This window comes from Heliangelus exortis, chromosome Z, assembly GCF_036169615.1.
Source record: "Heliangelus exortis chromosome Z, bHelExo1.hap1, whole genome shotgun sequence".
Taxonomy (NCBI): domain Eukaryota; kingdom Metazoa; phylum Chordata; class Aves; order Apodiformes; family Trochilidae; genus Heliangelus; species Heliangelus exortis.
In genome coordinates this window covers 53,616,881-53,638,344 of record NC_092454.1, presented here as the reverse complement: position 1 = coordinate 53,638,344, position 21,464 = coordinate 53,616,881, and the positions used below count along the sequence as shown (strand labels likewise).

General features: G+C 38.2%; 1 protein-coding gene across 6 annotated transcripts in view; it reads left to right on the top strand.

Moving 5' to 3' along the window:
- Positions 1-21,464, top strand: part of IPO11 (importin 11) — a 94,690-nt gene that overhangs the window by 54,383 nt on the left and 18,843 nt on the right. For 5 of the 6 annotated variants that reach the window (XM_071731568.1, XM_071731570.1, XM_071731567.1 and 2 more), the window contains 5 exons: positions 2,161-2,240; positions 2,662-2,742; positions 6,453-6,548; positions 8,137-8,250; positions 9,038-9,159. In XM_071731568.1, coding sequence (XP_071587669.1) covers positions 2,161-2,240; positions 2,662-2,742; positions 6,453-6,548; positions 8,137-8,250; positions 9,038-9,159 — 493 coding nt within the window. Of the gene's footprint in view, positions 1-2,160; positions 2,241-2,661; positions 2,743-6,452; positions 6,549-8,136; positions 8,251-9,037; positions 9,160-10,813; positions 10,954-21,464 lie in introns of those variants that run through there. The other variant, XM_071731572.1, reaches the window with a different exon arrangement.

Here is a 21,464-nt window from a genome sequence, read left to right as displayed (position 1 = left end):
CAGCTCCCCCAATACTCTTAGGTGGGTCCTATCTGGCCCCATAGACTTGTGAGTGTCCAGGTGCCACAGCAGGTTGTTAACTGCATCCTCCTGGATTTGGAGTGGGGTGTTGTTCTCTCTGTCCTTATCTTCCAGCTCAAGAGGCTGAATACCCTGGGGGTGGCTGGACTGACTAATGAGGACTCAGGGGAAGAATGCCTTAAGTATCTCAGCCTTTTCATTTATCTGTGGTTGTAATGTTCTCCCCTACATTCAGTAATGATTGACATTTAATACAAGCTGTGTTTCTGTAAGCTGTGCAAGACATATCAGGTCTTAGCCAGTGTCTTGGGTTACTGCAGTGGTGTTTGGGAAATGGGGGGGAGAGGGGGAGGCACAGGGGACAGTGCTTCTGGAAGCTCCAATGGTTCCAATGCTGGCCCTGCCTCTGCCCAAGGCTGAGCAGATATGGGAAGCTGGATGCACCTCTGTGAGTAACATGTTAAAGAATGGGGAAACAAAACTGCAAAGATATAAAAAGAGACCTGTGAAGCAGAGAAAAGGTGGAGGTGAGAGAGCAATGCCAGAGCAAAGACACAGAGGTCGGTGAAGGAGGAGAGGGGAGAAGGTTCCCGAGCAGAGATTCCCATGTAGCCCTGGTGAGATGGCAGCTGTCCCCCTGCAAACTATGTGGAAGAATGGTGGAGCAGTCCCTGAGGGACCACAGAAGGGTAAATGTGGATTTTTAGCCCCTGAAGTATCACAGGAGGACAGATGTGGAGCTGCATGCTGTGTGGGATCACAGAGAGGGAGAGATGTGGATCTGCAGCTGTGTGGGACCCTGTGCCAGAGGAGGTGACTGTTCCCAAAGCAGCCATGACTCTGTCTGCAGCCCAGGCTGGAGCAGTTCCTGGGGGACTGCACCTGTGGGAGGGACTCATAGCAGAGGGGTTTGTGAAGGACTCTGTCCCATGAGAGGCACCCTATGATGGAGCAGGGGAAGGCTGTGAGGAGTCCTCCCCTTGAGTACTGAGATACCGTTATGTTTTTCCTTTCTCCTTATGGCTTAAATTAGTTATTTTTTTCCTTCCCAAGCTGAGTCTGTCATTTTTTGTCTTTTACTGTTACTGGGGAATGCAAACCTCCCTGTCCTTGCCTCCATTAAGGAGCCTTTGGGTGGATTTTCTCCTCCCTGTCCTTCAGTGGGAGTGGGGATGAGCGAGCAGAGGCTTGGTTGGTACAAGCTTGACATAAACTGTGAAAACCAGCTACTTTAATCTGGTGAGGAATTTCATTTAAAAGTTGTGTAGGAGTGTTTTCCTGATGGCTCTTCATGATGATTTTATTGGAATATTAATTAAGGGTGTTGGAGCTGGAGTTCACTTTGCCAAGAATAATCTGTCTCCCAGATTGGTTTTGAGAAATTTTTGCGAAACCTTTGAAGTTTTTTTGGTTTTCTCTTTTGATTTCAGACACTGAAGGCTGTTTGTGTTGTGCAGTAGTTTCGACTGCCTTGTGAAGCTTTAAAACCTTTTATTTTGCTATGAATTGTTTTTCTAGATGCTCTGGGGTGATTTTTATTTTTTTTTTAAAAACAGTCTTACAGGTACTGCCTGAGGACATGTCTTTTTTCTCTCTTCAAACTGTTGCTGTATACCATCTCCTCTGTGTATCTGTCTCTTAAATGGATATGCTTTCCTTACTGAAATATTCAAGGTATGGCCTAAGCTCAGTGTGTTTCAATCTAAAAGCTCAATGTCTTCTGTTGTGTCACTTAGGTTAGAAGAGCAGAACTGCAGTCTTATTTTCACTTTTTATTTAGCATTTGCTAACTCAAATGTGAGAGAGATCATTTATCAGTAATTTCAAGTCTTTTGAAGTATGTGTTTCATTTATTCTGTCTTTGTTATCTTCTCTAGTTGACTACCACATGCAAATTTGACTCTTTTTGTTAGCATTGGCTTTTGAGGACATAGGATTTCTTGTGCTTCCATTTGAGAACATGTGAGAGCTGTTATGGTCGTTCTTTTGTTATGGTCTCTGGAAGGGCAACAGAGCTTGAATTGTAATGAATCTAAGGTAACATTTTTCTGATTGTAGGCAACTGGCACATAAAAGCTGTGTGATAAAAAAGTTGTACTTCAGTTTGGTGATGAGGTTCTGAATTTCCTTTATTTTCAGAACTGAGTTCAGAAAACCTCAAAAATTGTTTCAAGATCATCAATGCTTATATTTTCTTATCATCATCTGAATTTTTGCAGGTATGTTACCATATGCCAAGTGGTGGACACTCAGTCAAATCAGATTTGTGAAAGATTAATATTTAGAATTACTGTTTTGTGGATTGATTCAGTAATTTGGTATCTGAAAAGGTCCTGTGTAATAATATTTTCTCTCATTATCCTACAAGATTAAAATCGCATTCATAAATCTAGTTAGAATTGACAGGAACAGTTATGCATTGTTCTTACATCTTCGTTAGAAATTCATGGCATGCAGTGTTAAAAAACCCAGAATGCTTAGACTAGATTTTAATTCAGGAAAGACAAGCATTTCAGCAAATATGTTACTGAAGTGAAGCTGTGTCTCTGGGCATATGTAATCTCTAATACGTTGAGTTTTGCAATTTATACATAGATATAAAATGTGTTTGTGTAATAACCTTTTTAAATTTAATTTCAGACTTATGCTGCTGGCTTATGCCGGTCATTTTGTGAACTTTTGAAGGACATAACTACTGAAGGTCAAGTTCAAGTCTTAAAGGTAGAGTGTAATGAAAATAATACTTAGCTATTCAGCTCTGTGCATCCATTATTCCTTCAAGTGTTTTGCCTGGTTAGAGTAATACTTTTAGAGTATGATGAATGTAGAATATCTACCCCAAAAATATTATTTAGAACACAATTAAAATTAGAATCAGTGGTGTTTCAAACTATGTATTAGAGGTGTGTATGTGTTTAGGAGTGTATATATGCACACATGTATTTTTTAAAAATAATACTTTTCCCAAGAGAAGCTTATTAGAGCCTTAAATAGAGCACCCTAAAATATAATCATGTAACACACTGTTCATAGACAGTCTCTGCAAGGCCTTCATTAATCCATGTGACTCCAAACTGTTGTGCTTATGTAGATGAATTCTAGGTAAATTTGCTGGGTAGGACAGCTGTCCACTGCCAACTGTATGCTGCAAACAACTCACAACTCTCTGCTGGACAACTGTCTGCCAGGCACAAGTGTCCAGCACACAGCTGGCAGCATACAGTTGTCCCCTTCTGTCTCTTGTGAGTCCTCTTCTTATAGAAGGATTTAGATTAAAAGTCTGACATCTTTCCTGTTTGATTATTTTAAGATTGCTAGAGAAGAGTGATGAGTGAGGGCTTGCATATTCATTAAAATAGTCTATCCTGCAGCCTGGCAGTAGGACACTTAAACATCCAGGTGACCAATCATTTTGTTGTAAATATAATGGTATGCATAGCAAATTTTGAGAGTACTGAGAGGGAAAACAAGGGTTGTGGTTGGGTCAAAGTAACTACGTTTAATCTGTGGCTATCAGCAGATTTGTTTAAGTTGTAGAAAGCTAATCGAAGTTGTTTAGTTGAATTTTAGAATGGATTAAGGGTACCACAGTATTAACACAAGAGACACCTACAGTTCTAATTACAAAATAAAAGAGTAAAACCCATCTGATAAAAGTTTAAGGAATTGTACTAATGCGGTTTTCAGCTTGGTTCAGCATTCAGCAAAATTCACTATCCAGATGAAAATGCAATATTAAGAGATAATGAAACCCTGAAGTCAAACCCAGATGTGTTAATAATCTAGGTTTGGTTTAGTGTTTCTGATCAATATGTGCAGAGGTGATTATCTAATTACTGTATCTAGCCATCCAAATACAAGTTTTGTCTGTACTCTGTCAACCAATATCAATCCCTTTGCTAATGAACCCAGCAATAGGAGTATCCACTAATCTTTTTAAATGGTAGTTTTCCTTTTCAATGTACAGAAGCAATAAGAAAAATAATTGCACAGTTCAGTTTTTTTAGCTGCATATTTGAAAAACTGGCAAGATAAGGGTTAATCAGTAAGTCTGCATGCATATGTGTCTTATTATGAAAGCTGTTTTGGTGATTTTGATACTGTCTCTCACAACATTATTCTTTAGAAATTTATGGCACTTGGCTTGGACGAATACACCCTGCATTGGGTAAAAAATTGGCTGGGTGGTTGAGCTGAAAGAGTGGTAGTGAATGGAACTAAATCTGGATGCTGACCTGGTTACAAGTGGTGTACCCCAGGGTTCAGTGCTGGGGCCCTTTCTCTTTAATATCTTCAGTAGTATATCTTCAGTAATGATTTGGATGAGGGGATTGAGTGTACCCTCAGTAAATCTGCAGGTGACACCAAACTAGGTGGCTGTGTCAATCTGCTGGAGGGTAGGGAAGCCTTACAGGGAGACCAATGGCCCAAGGTTAATTGTATGAAGTTTAACAAGACCAAATGCACAAGGTCTTGCACCTGGGTCATAACAACCCCATGGTAAGCTACAGACCTAGGAAAGTGTGGTTAGAAATCTGTATGTTGGAAAGGGACCTGGGGGTATTGATTCATAGTTGATTTAATATGAGTCAGCAGTGTGTGCAGGTGGCCAAGAAGGCCAGTGGCATCCTGGCTTGTATTAGGAACACTGTGGCCAGCAGGAATAGGGAGGTGATCGTCCCGCTGTACTCAGCTCTGGTGAGGCCACATCTTGAGTCCTGTGTTCAGTTCTGGGCACCTCACTATAAGAGGGACAGAGAAATGCTGAAGCGTGTCCAGAGAAGGACAACAAAGCTCCTGAAGGGCCTGGAGCACAAGTTCTGTGAGGAGTGGCTGAGAGAGCTTGGGGTGTTCAGTCTGGAGAAGAGGAGGCTGAGAGGAGACCTCATGTCTCTCTTCTGCTGCCTCAGGGGAGGTTGGAGCAAGGAGGAAAACAGCCTCTGCTCCTTGGTGGACTGTGACAGGACCAGAGGGAATGGATGGAAGCTGTGCCAGGGGATGGTCAGGCCAGATGTTAGGAAATAGTTTTCCACTGAGAGGGTTGTCAGGCATTGGAATGGCCTGCCCAGGACAGTGGTGGAGTCACCATCCCTGGAGGTATTAAAAAGGAGTTTGGACCTGGTCCTTGAGGACATGATTTAGTAGTTAGATTATGGTGTTGGTCAAAGGACAGGTTGGACTGGATGATCTTGGAGGTCTCTTCAAACCTAAAACATTCTGTGATTCTGTGATATAATCCATGGAAGTATTATTGTAAAAAGGAAGATGTTTTATCAGAGTGTGCTGACTTGTTAAAAAAAACCTTAGGGTAAGTTCTGGGAACAAAAACCGTCAGGAGTGTGGTCTGAAATATTTTTTTACAAGCAAAATGGACTTTAGAACAGTAAATAAATGGTCTACAAAATTGATAACCATAGAAAGGAGTCAGCTGCTTAACATTGCTCTTAAGGTAAGAAGTAGAGGACATTAAGTGAAGCAAGGTCCAAAAAGAAAAAAAAGATTCAAGGGAAATTGTACAAAAGCACAGAGCAGTTTTTGTTCAAGTCCCTCTGAGCTGAAAGTAGGTGGAGACTTAGAAGAGTGTTTAAGGGAGGTACCTTTCTGGTACCTTTATATGCTTTATACGCTTCAGTTCTGTGTCCTTCCTACTTACAGAGGTGAACAGGTAGGGTGACTTCCCTCCAGCATGTTGACCTTGCTATACAGTTTGGTGTCATAAGCAAACTTCTTGTGGGTGCACTCACTTCCTGTGTCCATGTCACTGGCAAAGATGTTAAACAGCTCTAGTCACTTAGGAACTAATCTTCATTTGGACATTGAGCCATTGACTACTACTCCAACCATCCAGCCAATTCTTTATTCACAGAGTGGTCCATCCATTGAATCCATGACTTTCCAATTTAGAGACCAGGATTAAATGTTTTTGCACAAATCCAGGCAGATGATGTCAGTTGCTCTCCACTTGTCCACCAACACTGTGACCCAGTCAAAAACCACCAGATTTGTCAGGCACACTTTGTGCTTGGTGAAGCTGCATTTGTTGCCACAAACCACCTCCATGTCTTCCATGTGCCTTAGTGTATCAGCCTTCAGGAGGATCTGCTCCATGAGCTTGCCTTCCTTCCAGCCCACCTTACCACCTTTCCCAGGGACAGGAGCACCAGGGACAAGAGGTGACTGATGAGGAGGTATTTGGCTAGATTGTTTTCACTGGGCATGTCAGTTTTCATCAGGTCCATTATGCAGGTCAGGTTTGCAGAGTTCTTCTCTAGGATAGGCTTTCAGCTTTCAGCAGTCCTGGGATTTGGTAGTGTTAAATGGTAAGCTTGTACCAGTACTTTGTATCTACACCAACATAGGCACTTTTTAATGCTTCAGTTAAGATTTTTAAATGTTCTTCACTAGTTCTCTTATTTGCTTTTGTTCTTAAGGTTGTGGAAAATGTCTTAAAAGTAAACCCTGTTCTGGGTCCTCAGATGTTCCAACAGCTTTTGCCATCAGTACTCAGGGGGATTATAGATGGGGAGGTAAGAGTTACTTTTTAACTACTGTCTTCTTTTCCTTTTGTGCAGTTAGTTACCTGTCCTTCTCTGTCACAGTTTTCTCATGTTACTGTTACATTTTAATAGCATCTGATAGATCTTTGACAGCTACTTTAAAAAAATCTTAAAAAATAATATAGTAGCACAACAGTTAAAGCAAGGTAGCCATCACTTGTATTTTCATCTAGTGCTTATTTTAATTAAATAACACAAAATTTGTTCTGCTGTTCCTGCATTATTAACACTGATATGGTGCTATGATTGATTAGTTGGATCCTTGGTAAGTGTTGGAGTATTTTGTTGGGATTTTTTAGAGACACTTGTACTATTTCTTTTAAGTGTACTTGCACTAGAGGAAAAGAAGATGGGCAAGGAGATTGGTTTGACCTTATTTTTCTAATACAATGAGGATGAAAGATGTGAGAATATGTTGATAGAGAAAAGGCTTTAAGATTGTGCTTGCTTAGATGTCTTAAATTCTCCCTTTTCTCTCTTTGCTGTCAATATTTTTCAGTGTTGGGTAAAAAGGCCTAAAATCCAATATGTTTTAACCATGTACTTTGCAGTACTAGGTGGAGAAAAAAAACACTTTAATCATCAGAGCCAATGTGGAATTTCCTGTGCTTTTGTCTTTCTTCATCAAAACCTTCAGGTTTTTTTGAGTTGAGGACTTTGAGATGTTACTATTTGGCTACCATTACAATTTTTGAATTACGTAAGATGTTTCCATAATAATCCAGGTCATACTTCTTAGCAATGTATTTTTTGCTGCACAGAACACACAAAAGAAAAAAAACACAGAACAGGTTTTTTTAACAGTTTGCAAGTTAAGAAAACACAAAACTAGAGAGTGGATTATTAATATGTTTTCTGATTTAAGACTAATACATTCATTGCTCCCTGTTAGAAAAATATTAATTTGAGTTAATGTTTTCGTGTAAATGTTTGCATCTTGTCTTTCAGGTAGCCAGTTCTACAAAATACTCTTACATTGTTAGATGCTGATTTTAATACAAAGAAATCTGCCACTTCTTTTAAAATTAAAAGTGCTGACAAGTGATAACAAAACGAAAGAGCTTAGTACCGTATCCAGTTAATTTTCAGACACTTGTAATTAGTTACTGGCAAGTGTATCATGGTTTCTCTCAGTGAAATAAGTAATAAAAACTTTAGAAGTACTAACCACATCTTAATAAAATTCTAAACAATAATTTTAAACCAAAATCAACTTCCAAAGTAACTTTTTAACAATACAATATACTGTTTATTCCTTAAGATCCAGAATTTTAAATTTGTAATAGAATAATTTTGAATGTTTTCTTAGTTATTTGGATGAAACTGACTTTAAGATTTCCATAGTTTTTCTATTGTAATGATCAGGAAACTCTGGTACTGATTTTTAGTTCCATCCTGTGTTCTTAGAGGCTTTTAAGTTACAGTTTATAATTTCAAATTTAAGAAAATGGATTAAGAAAAGGAAGCATGCAAGTTTTTCCACGTTTCTGCTTTGTATATTAAGTATTTTTCTCCTAATTAAACTAAGCCCTCTTTGTTCTGTGTGCTTTTTCTTCAGAGATACCCAGTGGTGATGTCTACTTACCTGGGAATCATGGGCAGAGTTCTACTACAAAATGCAAGCTTTTTTTCATTACTTTTGAGCCAGGTGGCATGCGAACTAGGTCAGGAGGTAAGGGCTTTTGTCTTGGTATTTCAGCTGTATTCCATGTAGTCTTGCATTATTGTGATCTGAAAGAACTTTTCCCTCTATTTTCCATGATTTTTCCTCCCTAGTCCACCTTGGAAAGGGTTTCTTTCCTTTCTTTTGGTCTTTCTCCTGCATGTCTTATAATAAGTTTTACATGTTATCACAACTACCTTAAAACATTTCATTAGAAGTTTTATACAACTTCTAAATTCTATTCTCACTGTATCCCACAACACATCATATAAGTCCCTTTAGTTTTCATGGTATTGCAAAGTGAGATTTTCCTTCCTTGTGCTGTCTTCATGCCAACAGGGATAATGGTCTAATCATTCTCTTGAATTTCTAGGAATATTAGATTCAATGTGCTCTGATTTCACTAATAAGATTACTGAGGTCCTTTGTCTACAAGTATTCTACTGTGTCGAAGTGAAATCTTAGTAATTTTGTTACACTTACGTGTAGTAAACTTTTAAAACAGATAAAGACAAGTCTTTTTATTTATCACCAAGGAACATAAAACAGAGTAAGTTCACATACTTTGAATTTATTAGCCTGTTTTAGGAAATCTGTTTCTGAGTCAATTCTCTGTCCATGAATTAAGTGTATTTCTAACTTCTAGGTTACAATTAATGGTGAGGGAGGTTCAGAGCCTGGAAGCATAGAATTTTTTAATACCTTTATTCAGTTAGTAGAAAAATTAAAGTAAATTATTTTCTATAGATGCTGAAGTACTCATAAACAAAAATAAATGTTCTGATTCCCACTGCAGATGGACCAGATTCTTGGTAACATGATTGAAATGTGGGTAGATCGGATGGATAACATCACTCAGCCAGAAAGGAGAAAACTTTCTGCTTTGGCGTTGCTTTCACTTCTGCCATCACTGAATAGGTGAGCAAATGTACATCAGCTTAAATGTGTATGGGTTCAATGGCTCTTAAGATGCTTTTTAAGGTATTTAAAAATTCTGCAGATAATATAAGTAGTTTTATTGCCTCTTTTTTTGCCTAGAGAAACTTAAAAGGTAGCATTTTCCCACTATGTTATATTAACTTTTCATTTGGCTTCGTAGCATTATCCTAACTTTTATATTTCATGGAACGTTCATTTACTAGAGGTGAGGAAACAGCACGTCATATTTGTTTTGTTCATTTTCATGTTAATATTGAGATGCCTCTTTCTCTCATCTTTGATTAGGTGGTTGCTTTAGTTGGCTTATAAGTATTTCGGTGACCCTTCCAGGGAACAATGTTTGTTTAGTTTTCTTTCCTGTTGTGGGTAAATCTGAACTTTCATCCTGGTTTTCTCCTTTATGAAAAGAAACAGAAGATTTTCTGTGAAAGACTGCATAACAGTTTTTGCACTGTAAATTTCTGCAAGTAGCTTTAAATATCGTCCTTTTTCTAGCCGTTGTCATTGCTGTGACATAAAAACCAAAAGTTTAATGAAAATGGTGAATGGTGTTACACTGACTTCTAAATTGTGTATTGCTGAATCATACGTAATGTGTTCATGTGGTAGTTCAGCCCATACTTACCTTTGGGTTCTTGTCTGTTCAAAAGTCAGGAAGATGAGGGTTCAAGTTTACATTTAGTCTGCCAGGTTTCCTGAAAAAAAAAAATAGAAGTGTTGTCTAATGGGAATTTAGAAGTTGCTCACAAATCCTAAAGCTATGTTGGTATCTCTAAAGCTGCGGAATATTCAGTCCCTAGTTAAAAGAACAAGGACCTACTTAAAACAATTGAGAGGCTTCATTTCTTCGTTGCTTTTAACATGCACAGAAGCTTTCCTTTTTTGTTGAAGATAATCAGGACAAAGATCTAGCCAAAGGTGAATCAATAAGAAATATTAAGAGAGGGTTTCTTTTTCTGTAAATGTAATAATGTTATATTACTTAGGTGTACAGTCAAAATGTTCTTAAAGAAATGTTACTTAAAATTTAAGGTGAAACACATGCCTGTCTTCCTCTGAAGTTTCTTTTAAAGAGAGGAAGGAAAAAAGAAATTGTTTTAGATAACCATGTTATTTTGAACTACCTTCAACTGCTCCACATTTCCTGCTGCCAGAGCCAATTATTTCTGGCAGTCGTTACCATAATAAAACCTTCTGCAAATGACAGCTTTGTTTTTCAGATACTTAGATCATTTAAGAAAGCAGCTTCTTAAATGAAAAGCCTCTTTGGTGGACATCTTAATGTCAAAGCTACAAAGATTTTGCTCTACAAATGTTTTGCCAGGGCCAAATGTACCTTCAGACATGAAAAGCAATGTTTTTACCATTTCATATGGATTATATTACAAAGATTTCACTCTACAAATGTTTTGCCAGGGCTAAATGTACCTTCAGACATGAAAAGCAATGTTTTTACCATTTCACAGGGATTATATTACATATGCTTGCCCCATCTTGCATCTGAAAAAGCAAGCTTCCTGTTCAAGCTCATTTGCAAAAATAAAGCAAAAATATTTTAAATACAATACAGTTAAAGAAAATATTCATACAAACAAGATTCTCAACAAAAGTTTAACTATTTTTTTCCTGTCAGAGTACCTCATTTATTAGGTTTCTGATTGCACATTACCTTGGACATCCAAAAGCAGTTCAAGATTTCTCAGCTGCAGACAGGGAACACAATTTTGTCTCTTGAGGATGGCCATCAAAATGGGCTTCCTTGGGAAGGCCAAGGTATGGGTGAGTTTCTCAGCCTTATCTGGCTCACACACGGTGGTCAGAGATGTTACCAGTAGCAAGCTCAGATTTACAGGGTTGTGCTGTAGGAAAAACAGGCATCTGCACTTAGAGGATTTTGATCTTTTTACCAGTTCCTTCCTCTAGCTTATAGCTGGAGCTGGCTGAGGACCATCAGGTTATTTTAGACAGGAAAGGAAGTGAATAGGCTTGGGGGGAAATGAAGCTAATGTTTATTCTCATCCTTCCCTCAGAATTGCCTTACGAATAAAATGTTGGCGAAAATATTAAATAGTGACCTTTTTTATTTTCCCTCAAAACTTGACTGTATTTCTTCATTGCCATTAGTTACTTTTCTAGTTAGTAGTCATATTTATAACTACATATATATGGACTTGCGACTTACTGTTTTTAGAGAAAGCTAAAATTTTCTTTATTATTCATTTAAAACCATTATGGCAAAATTAATTTCCTCTTTCAAATATTGTGCCTTTGACAGCATCAGAAGTGAAGGATTTTGGAGCCAATAAGATGGAATCACTGCAAAAGAGTTGTAATTCAGTCAGTTTTGGGCCAATTAGTTGGACTAAGCAGTTTATAAAGTGATAGTTTATTAGCCAAACTGTAGTATTCTAATCTAAACTATATCATCCAGAGATACATGTGATGACACATCTTTAGTATCAACAATATCGTTGCATTTTATGATGTATGCATATAGTCCTTCAGTCCAGCATGCTGCTTGCTTTCCTACACAGAGATACATATTGCATCAGTGTTTAGAAGTTCATATTAAAAAAAGAACAATAGCTTGTTTCGTGATTAGTGTGTTGTGGCACCTTTTCATGTAGCAGTAGTTTCTTAGTATTACTTGGGTTTTTTCCCATAAACTGAATACTACCTCACTGTCTGTGTTTGCAGTCTGAGTCTGGCCACTCGGTGTTAGCATTTCTTGAGTCTGAATGATAGATGCATTGTCTGTATTGTTTTCCACATTTTGTATTCTTTGCCTGTTTACCACACATATCTGTCCACATGGATTTTCATTGGTCTATTCAATCTGGTACTTCATAAAACAAAAGAAAAACCTTTGTCTTTAAACTGGTATGTGTAGCAGTAGGGTCCAGTAATGAAATTTTGGTAGTAAGCATACACTTATGGAGTGACGGTGTTTCCACATTCAGCACATGAGGAAAGTGTGCATAGACACACAGTAGCTAGAACAGTGAGGGTTTTCTGAAAAAGTCCAAAGCACTTTGATTGAGTGGGAGGAGAATTGTAATTTAGATAGGGTGTGAGGCATGAGATGTGACAGCAGCTTGGGTGAATACGTTCAGAAATGTCAATTTCCTGGGCTGGGTCAATCATATTCCAGTTTGTATACAATTGCTATGGCTTGTTTGTGAACCTATAACTTCAAGAATATTCTTCTAGTACAGTACAATTTGGTTTTATTAGACAGGCCTGTAGGTTTCCATAGTTCTGCCTAGTGAAAATGGTCAGAAGCAGCATCTTTTCTTTAGGCTATTGTGGGAAGGATATGGAGCCCCACCACTATCTTGTGCTACATTTTGATATAGTTATCATCAGTATTATTTGTATTTCCTGAGACCAAAGTGGCTAAATGTTTACCTTTTCCCCTTCTTGTATCTACCTATGTATCTGAAAATAACTGTCTGTTTACCACATCTCTGTCACTTTGAATGATGTCAGCATCACAGTGTTTTGTAATGTCCTTATTTTGAGATATTGAAAGCTTTTAAATATTTATTTAGCAAACTGGTTTTCTTTTTTATTCCTCTGGTTATTGTCTTGTGTATCATGGTAGAACACAATATTAAAAGATGCCCAGGATGACTGGGCATATTTTATTGCCTAATAAGAAATGTAAACAGAATTTGGAAAGATACTGTGTCAATTGTTAGCTTAGCTTGGTGTTGTTTAGCTGTTATCGTGAGTAACATTTGGTACCATGTTGAAAGCTAAACACTCCCCTTCTCGCTGGTGTTAGTAATGCTGTGCCTTGGAATGGGAGGTTGCAAAGCTTGCTTTTAAAAAGACAGAGTTAGTGCTTTCCAAAATAGTCCATTAATTTTGAGAATTGAAAATAGGTTCATTCTTGGTGGACCCACCAGTGTAGAGAGGTATCACTCCAAAGCTGAGGTGGACTCTATTTTACTGAGGTTTTAATATGTAGCATTCTAATTGATCTTGGTTTTTTTCTTTTTGACTTCTGGTACACAAGTAGTATTTCCAGATACCACTGTTAATTTTTCTTCTACAAGTTAAATGTGTTAGTCTGGAAAAGCTATTGTGAGGAAAAGGTTAAGAGCCCAAGGTTCTCGAGTTTGCTCTGTTCATTTTAAATGTTATGTAAATGAATGTGCTTTTTTCTCACTGTGTATTGGGTCTGATGTGTCAGCCAGTATGAGTTATGCCAACTAATTGGCATTCTGTGAGTATAAGGCTTATAATTGCATATTGCAAGTACTTCATTAGGTTATTACAGAAGTTTTTCCCCTGTCATTTGTTAAAGTTACTTTGTTAAAAATTTAATTTTTCTCTCAGGAAGTTGTCTATAGGTATATATTAGGAAATGTCAAAAAAGGGGCTAATAAAATGTCATATTCTCCTTCAGGGTAGGTACATCCACATTTATGAAGTCAGAATTTGTTGAATTAACTAACTAGTACACCTTCCATTCTTTACAGGGATGAAATCATCAGGGATGATTTCTTTATCTCCCTTGTAAAGAAAGGAGAGAGAATAAGGGAGAGAGACATGGGTGGGAAACTAAACTACACTGCTTTAATGAAACAGTAATGACAAAAAGGAAAAATTACTAAATATATAAAAAAATACAGGAAAATGATACCACGTTCTTCCCCCTTCTCCCCAAATAACTCTCACATCACCACCGAGGCTGCAGGGCAGCCCTGGTGTCCTGTTTTGGGCCATGATAAAGGTAATTTTCTGTCTTTTGCTTTCAGCTAAGTCTCTTGTAAGTAGCTGCACTTGCTGAAATTAACAGCAAGTTCCTCAGTCAGTGTCTGCTTCTAGGACTGATAATGCTGTTAATTTCAGCAAGTGCAGCTACTTACAAGAGATTTAGCTGAACGCAAAATTACAAGGCAGAAAATTACCTTTATCCTGTCCCAAACCAGAACACCAGGGCAAAAAGTACGAAAGGGATAGGAAGGGATTGTATCACTAAATGTAGCTGAACTGCTACAGAAAATAAACTGCAGTCACAAGGTGTTGATTGCTGGTTTTGGTTGTGACCTATTTAAAGGATTTCAGAAGTCTTTCCTAAAATGTTTCTAAATATAAGCTACCCTAGATCTGAATGTTTTAATTGTATGAAAGTGCAGATGGGTGTAGACAGGCAAACCTCTCTTGGGGTACGGCGCTCCGATGTCAAAGAGGTGTTCTCACCAAGGTGCATGGTCAGTACTCCGATTTTGCTGCCTTCAGCCTTGGCTAGCCTCGTTCGGTGCTGCTGCTCCAGACTCAGCTGACCTCCTCCTTTGGCTGGTCGAGAGTGAGCTGAGCGTGTGTTCAGAGGCTCACCTTTTATTGGTTGCCCAATCCTGCTCATGTGCAGCTGAGGCAAACCCTAATTGGGCAGGGGCGGAGGCTTAACACAAGCTCACGCCTCCCACCTCGCAATTAGCACCTGAGTGCCTCAAACATGGGGCTGTGTAGGCATGCTCAGGCCATTCCACTACACATTCTGCTACACTTCCTCCCTGCCCCCCCCCCCCCCTTTTTTTTTTCTTTTTTTTGGAAAAGAACACAAACAACAAGCAAAAACCACTGTGAGCTTGCTCTGCAGCCAGGACAGAAGATATGCGATGTCCAAACACGCAAGTTCAGCAAGGTTATTCAAAGAGGAGGGTTTGAACAGCTGGGTGTTGCGCTGTTGTCAGAAATGGGTGCAGAGTTGCCCGTTGGCGGTCGTGGCAGGGCGTGTCCATTTATTGGGTACCCAAAGAGGTCTGGAGTCTGTGGAGAGACAGCTATAGCCTCTTCCAGTAAATAGTAATGACTTGGGCCCTACCCCTTGACCTGTGGAGGAATCCTTGTAGTTAATTTGCACTTCTGGCATGCGGTTGATTTTTTGGGACGAGTAGTGCAGTAATACGGGAGGTTATTGGGAATCATGGCTTAGACTAAGCCGCATCTGTGGGTCCAAGTTTTGGCTCTTTTTGCTTTTGCAAGTATGTCTTCAGCGTGTGATTAGCTCTTTCCACTATTGCCTGGCCTGTGGACAAATGAGGGATCCCTGTAATATGTTTTACTCCCCAAGTGGCAAGAAACTGCCTGACCTTTCTGTCTATATAAGCAGGTACATTGTCACTTTTTACTACTTGGGGGACCCCCGTTACAGCAAAGCAATTGGTCAGATGACGGACCACATGTAAACCCTTCTCTCCTGATTGAACTGTGGCCCATAGCATGCCTGAAAAGGTATCTATCAACACATGGACATATTTAAGGCGTCCAAATTCCAGAACATGGGTAACATCCATTTTCCAGATCTCTCCTGCTTGCAGGGTTAAAGCGTCATCATCATCATCCGAGAAAGTGGATGACTCCCGATATTTGTGAAAAGATGACATCTTTTGCTCTTTAGACCGTTGCTCTATGTCTTTAACTCTCCTCCCTAAAGACTTCATTGCCTGATTAGTTTGTTCAGTTATCTGGTCAAGAAGGGCTTTTATTTTTTCTTCCAAGCTGGTTGGGTGGCTGGGGCAGCTGCTTCTTTCCCTTTTTTCTCCTCCAAACTGGGAGGTGGCAGTAGGGGTGGTTTCAGGTAACAACTGGGACCACCCATCTCAGGGGTGTAGGCTGCCAGCACTTTCGCATTCTCCTGCACTTCGTTTTCGGTGCTCGGAGTGGACACTTCTTCCTCTTCCTCTGGCCCGATGTCAGACAGAAGGTCAGCTATGGAGTGATGCGCCTTTCCTGACATGCTTTTAATAGCAAAGCATTTATCCCCTAATCCTAAGAATGCCTTCCAAGTCCTACCATACCCAGGAGGAAGAGTAGGTAGCGGAGGTGCTGTGGGGACAGCGTTAGACTCTGCTGGTGGGGGTGCTGTAGGAACAACATTAGCTTCTGGCATAGGCATTACAATGGTGGTAGCAGCAGCTTTTGCCTCGGCTTTTATTTCTTTTAATGCATTAGTTATCATCCTCCATGTACCTTCTAAGTCAGTTATATGCTTATTTTTCTCTTGAGTATGGAGGTCCCACATCAAGTCACCGACCTCTCGCCAAAGTTCCCACGCAAGAGATGTGGACAGAGTGGAGGAGAGTTCTTGCTCTTGCGTCCACGTTATTGGCTTCTCTGGAAGCTTCTCATTAGCAGGGGTGCCTAATAACAGTCCCCTTTTTTCTTTCAATGAGTCAACGATAGAAGGTAGCAATCCTTCTTACCCAACTCGAGCTTTCTGGCTCTGGTTAACTCTATCCCGACTCTTCAGCCTTTTTGTTGGTGCTGCGTTGTGCCGAACTGGCTCCCTTCTTCCTGGTTTGCCTAATCAGGGGCTAGACCATGGTCTCTGCCTGCATTCTCCACCAGATGCAGACGGGTGTAGACAGGCAAACCTCTCTTGGGGTACAGCGCTCCGATGTCAAAGAGGTGTTCTCACCAAGGTGCACAGTCAGTACTCCGATTTTGCTGCCTTCAGCCTTGGCTAGCCTCGTTCGGTGCTGCTGCTCCAGACTCAGCTGACCTCCTCCTTTGGCTGGTCGAGAGTGAGCTGAGCGTGTGTTCAGAGGCTCACCTTTTATTGGTTGCCCAATCCTGCTCATGTGCAGCTGAGGCAAACCCTAATTGGGCAGGGGCGGAGGCTTAACACAAGCTCACGCCTCCCACCTCGCAATTAGCACCTGAGTGCCTCAAACATGGGGCTGTGTAGGCATGCTCAGGCCATTCCACTACACATTCTGGGACATGAAAGACAGCAAAAGATGATAATGGAGAGAACAGCATGCTTCAAACTTTTTTTCTTTGTCCTCTGTAATGTGCAGTTTACCTGTTTGCAAATTAGTTATTGAATAAGCAGTGACTAAAGTAGAGTATATTATTAAAATTGTGTAAAAATCACAAGATTTAACACACTTTAAAAGAAATAATTACTACAGATTTATAGGTGGCTTTCCTGTGGCGTTTGTGCTGAGCAATTTTAGTACACCTGGTTATCATGCTGCCCTGCACTTTGTGAAATTTGAGACTGCCTGAGAAAGGCTGACACTTTTGGTGACTTTAACAGCACAAGTCTACTCTAGTAAGATATCAAAAGGGTTAACATCACATCTCATCTCACTACAAGAACTGCAAAAATGTATTGTCTTCAAAATTAATATTTCATGTTCAGATAGTTTAATGAGAAAGTGAGTGCTTGAAACAAAACATCTGGTTTTGATACAAGGAAATGCCTGTGTATGAAGAATGTATTTTTAAGGAGGAAATGGGTTTTTTATTTTGCAGATGGGTTCTGTCTGAAGTAGTTTTCAGGAAATGCACTAATTGTTTTCTCTTTTTGTACAGTTTTTAGAAGCTTTCCGTTGCTAATGCCAAGTGCGTGCTCCTTCTGTCTCCTAAATTATCTGTCAGTGTGCTGATGACAGCTGTACAATTAGATTTGGTTTTGAATAGCTTTGTAGGAGGCGAATTTAGTTATTCTGAATCAAATTTGGGAAATTGCTTTGATTTAAACCATTGTTTAAACCATTGGTTAAAACCATTTGGTTTGAATTACACTCATTTTGACTACATTTCTTGTTGCTCTTATTGTCTGAGCAGTTTACTAAATATTGCAGTGAATAGGAGAGGCTAAATCTATAAATACTGTTACTCTCAGAATATCATGTCTGTGTATTTCCCTGATGGACAACCTGTATTTTACTGTTATATTCACAGACTTACTGCTAGCTGCCTAGAAGACTATTTTTTGTTAATTCATATGCACCAGTTCATTGGTGCAGTAATTTAATATTACATGAGAAATTTACCTATTTCTCAGTGAGCTCTAGTTTTCATAAGACCTTTCTCTCATAGTATTTTATGAGAGTCTAAAGCCACGTGAGATATATAGAAAGAAAAATTATTTCCTTATCCTCAATGGGAAAAAAAAGTTCTATAGTTCTCACTTTTTACTGTTTCTCAGAATGTTGCTTGCTAATTTAATAAAAAATAATAGGTGCCAAAGTTAACAAGGAAAGTAAGTTAAAAACACACCTTCCTAATTTGGAAATAGATTTTCTGATGTATGTTTGGTATAGAAATATATATATATATATAGATATATACCAGCTGTATATTTATATGTATAAATATATAGATATATGTTTGGTATAGAAATACTTAATTGTGGATTTATTAAACAAGAATATTTTTGCTAGGTTATCAATTTGGTATGATTAACATAATTTCTGTGCCTGTGTCTTCCCTTTTTTAGCTATCACTGTTGCTATTGGAATAGCCCTAGTGGAATAGCACTGTGGAATGGAGAAATTTTCAGTAACTGCAGCAGCAAATCAAGATTTTAACTTAGGCAGGAATATGAAATACGTGGAGGGAATCTTGAATGTTTGAGATAATCAGAAGTTTTGAGATAATCAGGATGATAATGAGAACAGCAAAAAAAAGATTTTAAGGTATGGTAAGTTAACACTAATAAGGTGTCCATATTGCTGGATGTAGGTAGGTGAAATGAGATTAAAAGTTGAAGTGTATGCTACCCAAGGAGTAGATCAGTGGCTGAATTACTTTGACTTGCAGTCATATCTGGAGAATGATGGGGGCAGAAGATGGTAGGTATTTGAAAACTAAACAAGAAAGTTGTATTTATAGCCCACCAGTTGGGAGTTTAAGAAAGAACTGTGAGAGGAGGTACTTGCTAAATACACAGTGGGAGAGCAACATGTAGTCTCACTCTTGAAAGCTCAAAAGAACAATTACAGTGCTAAAAATCGGTGTTTCTCTGTTTTGTAGTCTTTAACATAATTTTGTAGTGATTATGAGGATTAATTTGTTCTTTAGAAATTGACTTTAATACATTTTAAAAATGGGTAACTTCAGAACTTTTTTTTGAACTTGTGATGTTTTCCTACTATATATAAGTTTGAGATAGTTCACTGTTTTATGTGAGCTAATATTAATATCCTGAATGCTATTTTCTTTAACATGGATCAGTGAGAAAGTAGAGGTAGTTTGGAAAGGCTGTACTGGGTGAAGTGCTTGTATATTCTTTGAATTACTTTGACCTGTCATTTTATGCACAATTTGACAAATTGTTCTTGCTCTGACTTCATGCTTGCATTGACAAGAAGTCATTTGTTGAACAAAACTTTAATATTCTAAAAAGCAAGGACATTAGTAACTCTATTGTTAGCACATGAAGATAAAATTCACTTCAAGATTCAAAATTAGTTTTCTTTGTTGTCGTGTAAAGCTGTATTCAGAAAGAACTCAGTGTTTCTATCACTAGAGAACAAAATTTGCAGTGAATAAAACATGCTGCTTTTGGAGCTTCTGCCGCTTACTTGAAAAAAACATTTGGGGTTTTCCTGTTTTAAGTGTTTTCCTTAGTTTTCAACTAGTAATGAATTTTGGTTTTTAAGTGCAAGCCATTTTGAGAAACAGTAATCCAAGTTACATGTATATCCCAGTGTTTTTTTTAATGTTTTTTTTCTCGAAATAGTATCAGTTATGCTGCATATTATTTTGTCTCTCGTTCTTAACAGCTATTGTTTTCAGGTACTTTAGTGATGAGTCCTAGTAATGAAGCAATAATCCAGTGAGATGTGCAGGCCTCCAGTTTCTGTATTGTCAAAGTACAAGACAGGACTTTTCTAGATTTCCCAGTTCAAACTGAAAGGATTCATGAGCTGGATTCAGATTCTTTTTCCTCATTTTGTACATGGGATCTGAGAATCAGAAAGGTCATCAATCTTCTCCAAACCACAATGAGAGTTATAGTTAGAGCAAAATTTTTATGAGTATTGATAAAGTACCAGTAATACAAGACTACAGAGACATTCAGCGACCTACTGCCACCAGCTTTCACTTACATAGCTACTACTCTATTGGTTTTTCTTAATTTCCATGCTAGCTCATCTCATACAGCTTCAGTCTTTCATCACATACCGCTAAATATGTTAATTTTGAGATTTTGCAAAAAGGGAGATCTATTAGCATTTGTCCTTTAACTAGCGTTTTTTTGGGGGGTTGGTTTTGTTTTTGTTTTATTTATTGGAACTTGCTTCTTTTAGCTCTGGGGAGTTCTTTCACACAGTATATCTTGAAGTAATTTTAATTATTTCTTTACCCAAGTAAATATCAGCATAATCTATTGATAGTGGAGCTTAAGTAGGAGATAATTTTCTGTTAGGAATAGTTTTTCATTTTTGGTTAATCTGTTTTTCCCCTCAGCTGACTCTATTTGACCTGGATAATATTTTTCAGTTACTCTTACTATTCTCTAATACCTGGGCTACATCTTTAATCATCCTGGGAACTGCTGAAAACTATGAAGTATTTTCCATTTAAGGAAAGGACATACCCTTTTATTTTACATTCCTTTAAATCAAGAATTATGTTAAATAAAATATGTTTTAAAGTATGTAATTAATATATAGAATATGAAAATAGAATACATAGAATAATTTTTCCTATTGATTTCATGATGTCAGAAAAAATAACTAAATATACTTCATGCACCACTTTTACTGATCCTGCTTATTTCTTACTTTAAATTAGATATTGTAGTAGCTAATGTAGGACATAATGATGTCTGTTGAAGGTAATTAATTTTTGGTCTTTTTTGTTTTTTCCTAATGTTCCACTCATTTCAACTCTTCGTAACTTTGACCATCTCAAAGTGAAATACTGAAGGAGTATTTCTCTTGATGTTTGGATGTTTTATAAATTTCAAACATGAAAATCCAGTTATATATGGTCAAAACCATTTTTTTATTACTTCAGAAATTTAACTTTCTTTTGGCAGAATTTAGAAGAAATCCTCTTCCAAAGTATGTCCTTCTCTGTTCTGCTTCCTTTGCTCGTGTACTTCATGCATTTCAGCTTGTGTCATTATAGGCAGTTATTTGGGAGATGTGTCACCCTTTACGTGAACTCGTGCTTCCTGAGTGAGATCATTGTTGCCAAAGTGACTTGATTCTTCTGCTGTTTTCTCTCTTCCTTGGCTATGGCTACGATGGGCTTTGTCATCTTCATTTCACTTCGTGGAAGGTCTTCTTACAGTATAAATCATGATTTTATAGTTACATTGGTGTTTGAAGGTTTATTCTCTAATGTACCATCTCATTTTGTTGTTTCCCTTTTCCCATTCTGAGGGAAAGGACTAGGCTTTGCAGGTATTTAGTCCCTGTAATGGATAAACTGAAGATGTAATCTCCGGTTGTTAAGTAAGGGGGGGTATTTATAGCACACATTTGCATTAAGTATTTATCTGCACAAGGGACATTGCAGCAAAA